This window comes from Neoarius graeffei, chromosome 18, assembly GCF_027579695.1.
Source record: "Neoarius graeffei isolate fNeoGra1 chromosome 18, fNeoGra1.pri, whole genome shotgun sequence".
Classification (NCBI taxonomy): Eukaryota; Metazoa; Chordata; class Actinopteri; order Siluriformes; family Ariidae; genus Neoarius; species Neoarius graeffei.
In genome coordinates this window covers 20,518,592-20,522,946 of record NC_083586.1, presented here as the reverse complement: position 1 = coordinate 20,522,946, position 4,355 = coordinate 20,518,592, and the positions used below count along the sequence as shown (strand labels likewise).

General features: G+C 51.5%; 1 protein-coding gene across 1 annotated transcript; it reads left to right on the top strand.

Annotated features, from left to right (window-relative positions):
- The first annotated feature begins 540 nt into the window (after positions 1 to 540).
- On the top strand, positions 541 to 2,355 carry LOC132865729 (general transcription factor II-I repeat domain-containing protein 2A-like). Its single transcript, XM_060898257.1, has one exon. The coding sequence runs from the start codon at positions 541 to 543 to the stop codon at positions 2,353 to 2,355; it is 1,815 nt and encodes a 604-aa protein (XP_060754240.1).
- Positions 2,356 to 4,355: the final 2,000 nt, after the last annotated feature.

The window sequence follows — 4,355 nt, the reverse complement described above, 5'->3', positions numbered from 1 at the left end:
TCTAGGTCAGGGGTCGGGAACCTATGGCTCGCGAGCCAGATGTGGCTCTTTTGGTGACTGCATCTGGCTCGCGGACAAATCTGACATTTGTTAACAGTTGGTCAAAAATAATTTTGTTAGGCATATATTATCAAAGTTTAAAAAATGACTTCCTGAAATCTAAATGTTAAATTAGCTTTCAAAATATAAAATATGATCACGTATTTGCAATCCATTCCATCTGGGGTTTTTTTCACCGCTGAAGTTCACGGGTGCGTCAGATCAGCCAATCCCAGCAGGCGACACGTCAGACATTAAAAAAAAAACGCGATTTTTATTGGACAATAAGGTGCCTACGGGGTCGTGTGAGGTAAAATTACATCCGCTTTATTTAAAATTCCAGCTAGCTACCTGTTGCATGCACAACTAACAAAGAAGATGGCGAAGAGAAAAAAGGATGACGATTACTGAACATTTCAAAATGAGTGGACAGAAGAATTCGCATTTGTGGAGAGAGGAGGCTCGGCTTCGTGTCTAATATGCAATGACAAAATTGCTTCAATGAAACGCTCGAATATCAAGCGCCACTTTGAGACACGACATGCTGCATTTACAACCAAATATCCAGCTGGGGACAGCAGAAAGAAGGCATGCGAAGAGCTACAGAGGAAAGTCCAAGCTAGTCAGCAGCAGCTCCGTGTATGGACCAGACAAGGTGACTTCAATTCAGCTAGTTTTGCTGGCGCATTAGCAATTGTGAGGAACAGAAAGCCATTTACTGATGGCGAGTTTGCCAAAACATTAATGCTTGATGTGGCTAATGAACTTTTTGACGACTTCACTGATAAAGAAAAGATCATAAAGCGAATAAAAGACATGCCTCTGTCAGCAAGAACCGTTCACGATCGTGCCATTATGATGGCAAATCAAGTGGAGGAAACACAAGTGAGGGACATTAACACAGCAGTCTACTTCTCCCTCGCCTTGGATGAATCAACCGACATAAGCCATGTATCCCAGTTCAGTGTAATTGCAAGATATGTTGCCGGTGACACGCTGTGTGAAGAAAGTCTTGCTGTTTTGCCAATGAAGGGATCAACGAGAGGGGAAGATTTATTCAAGGCGTTTATGGAGTTTGCCCAGGAGAAAAATCTACCCATGGATAAACTCATTTCTCTGTGTACCGATGGCGCTCCATGTATGGTGGGGAAAAACAGAGGGTTCGTGGCCCTTCTTTGTCAACATGAAAACAGACCTATCCTCAGTCTTCACTGCATTCTTCATCAGGAAGCGCTTTGTGCGCAAATGTGTGGCGAGCAACTTGGTGAGGTGATGTCGCTGGTCATTCAGGTGGTCAACTTCATTGTTGCCAGAGCTTTACATGATCGCCAGTTTAAAACACTGATGGATGAAGTTGGAAATGCATACCCTGGTCTGGTTCTGCACAGCAATGTCCGCTGGTTGTCAAGAGGGAAGGTGCTCAGCCATTTCGCGGCTTGCCTGAATGAAATCAGGACTTTTCTGGACATTAAAGGTGTCGAGCATCCTGAGCTAAACAACACCGAGTGGCTTCTGAAGTTTTACTACCTTGTGGACATGACTGCACATCTAAACCAACTCAATGTGAAAATGCAAGGTGTTGGAAATACCGTCGCAACCCTTCAGCAAGCTGTTTTTGCATTCGAGAACAAGCTGGAGCTCTTCATTACAGATATTGAAACGGGCCGTTTACTGCACTTTGAAAAACTGAGGGAATTCAAAAATGCCTGCACAGCAAGTGACCCCGCTCAACATGTTGATATTCAGCAGCTAGCTAGCATGACATCAAATCTGTTGCAGTCGTTCAAAGCACGTTTTGGAGATTTTCGTCAGCACACCCGTCTCTTTCAATTCATCACTCATCCACACGAGTGCGTACTGGATGCAGCGGAGCTCAGTTACATCCCTGCTGTGTCTGCCGGAGAATTTGAGCTTGAAGTTGCTGATCTGAAGGCCTCGGACATGTGGGTGAATAAGTTCAAATTGCTGAATGAAGATTTGGAGAAACTTGCACGGCAGCAAGCAGAACTGGCCAGCCAACACAAGTGGACAGAAATGAAAAAACTTCCACATGCAGACGAACTGATTGTGAAAACATGGAACGCGCTTCCAGTCACATACCATACACTGCAGCGAGTGAGCGTTGCTGTGTTGACCATGTTCGGATCTACGTATACATGTGAGCAGTCCTTCTCTCATCTAAAACACATCAAGACCAACCTAAGATCGCGTCTAACTGATGAAAGCCTCAACGCCTGCATGAAGCTCAACCTCACCGCATATCAGCCAGATTACAAAGCCATCAGTAAAACGATGCAGTCCCAGAAGTCTCATTAATGGTGAGAAGTGGTTTTTTTCCCCTTCTTGGCTTCAATATAAAAACGCAATTAAAAATAATACATTCGTACACTCTAAAATTGTTTGGTCTTTTTAAAAATACATAGGCCTACATTTAATTGTATTCATTTTTTTAATGGTTTGGCTCTCACGGAAATTTTATTTTTTAAAAATGGGCATTTATGGCTCAGTCAGCCAAAAAGGTTCCCGACCCCTGATCTAGGTACTTGATACAACATTGGTCCTAGCAGGGAGAGTTTATCTAAGCAAAGCATATCAAATAGCCCTTGTCAAATAAGCCCTTGTGCAAGCAACTTGCTATGCTCTGTGTGGCAGCGGGGGCGTGGTCAAGCATCGGTCTGTGACAGGAGGGTGGAGCCGGGGAAGGTGAGTGGCAGATTCGCTACACCTGACTGTAATTAACCTGTGTTTTGTGTGTGTTTCCCCAGTAAACCGCTCCCTATTTTAGGAGGCTGAGAGAGAGCAGAGGGAGCGCGACCCGGGATTGGAGGCTGTGTGTGTGTCTGTGTGCTGCGAATATTTAGACTGAAAAGTTTACTAATAAATACGTTGTCACTACCTCCAAACGTTGTCCTGCCGTCCTCTGTGCTCCACCCACTCATTGTCCGCGCTACAGTGGTGCCGAAACCCGGGAAAAGGTGGAGCACCAGTGCTGCAGCTCCATGGAATCCTCCCCGTTCGCGGACTTGGTCCACGCCCTCGCCACGGCTCAGCAGAGCCAGCACCAGGCACTCGTCACGCTCCGAAAGGAGCAGGAGCGCCGCTTCGAAGCCCTGGTGCTGGCTCAACAGGAAGATCGAGAGGCGTTCCGGCGGCTCCTCGCGTCGGCGGGGTCCACCAGCGCCCCGGCCGCGGGCCCGTCTCCCCTCACTGTGACCAAGATGGGCCCGCAGGACGACCCCGAGGCTTTCATCACCTTGTTCGAGCAGGTCGCCGAAGCCTCGGGGTGGCCGATGGAGCAGCGCGCGGCGCGCCTCCTCCCCCTCCTGACTGGAAAGGCGCAGCTGGCCGCATTACAGCTCCCTGCCGACCGCCGGCTGGCCTACGCTGACCTTCGCCGGGCCGTCCTCCAGCGCGTGGGGCGCACGCCGGAGCAGCAGCGCCAGCGCTTCCGCGCGCTGCGGATGGAGGAAGCAGGCAGCCCGTTCGCGTTCGGCCAGCAGCTCCGGGATGCCTGCTGGCGGTGGCTGAGGGCCGACGATCGCGACGCCGAGGGAATCATCGACCAGGTGGCGCTGGAACAGTTCGTTGCCCGCTTACCAGCCGGAACCGCGGAGTGGGTCCAGTGCCACCGCCCGGCGTCGCTGGATCAGGCCGTAGGACTGGCGGAGGATCATCTGGCGGCTGTACCGGCGGCAGGACAACGGATGACATCGTCTTCTGTCTCCTCTTCTCTCTCTCTGTCTTCCCCCCCTCCTCCCGTGTCCCGTCCCCGCCCCATTCCCCCACCACGGAGGCGGGGGCTGGCTCCACCCCAGCCGGCCCGCCGCACCCGTGGTGCCCTCCCGTTTCTCCCTTCTGTGTCTGTCTCTCCCCCCCCTCAGGTGAGTGAGCCCCAGAACACAGCTGCAGAGGGGAGGCCCGGGCTGGTTTGCTGGCGCTGCGGGGAACCGGGCCACCTGCAGCAACAATGTGCAGCGATGGAGGTGGGGGCGGTGGTGCGGATCCCCGACGCGCCAGAGGCTGTCCTCGATCGGGCCGGAGCGTATCGCATACCGGTAAGTGTACAAGGGGCTACATATCAGGCCTCGGTGGATTCAGGCTGCAATCAGACCTCGATCCGCCAAAGCCTGGTGCAAGACGAGGCATTGGGGGGAGCACAAGGGGTGAAGGTGTTGTGTGTGCACGGGGATATTCACAGCTACCCGTTGGTGTCGGTCCACATATATTTTAGAGGGGAAAAATCTATAGTGAAGGCGGCGGTTAATCCTCGCCTTACCCACTCTTTGATCTTGGGGACCGATTGGCCGGGATTTCGG

Coding starts and splice junctions, on each gene's coding strand:
- LOC132865729 (XM_060898257.1), top strand. CDS start 541: ATGAAACGCTCGAATATCAAGCGCCACTTTGAGACACGACATGCTGCA.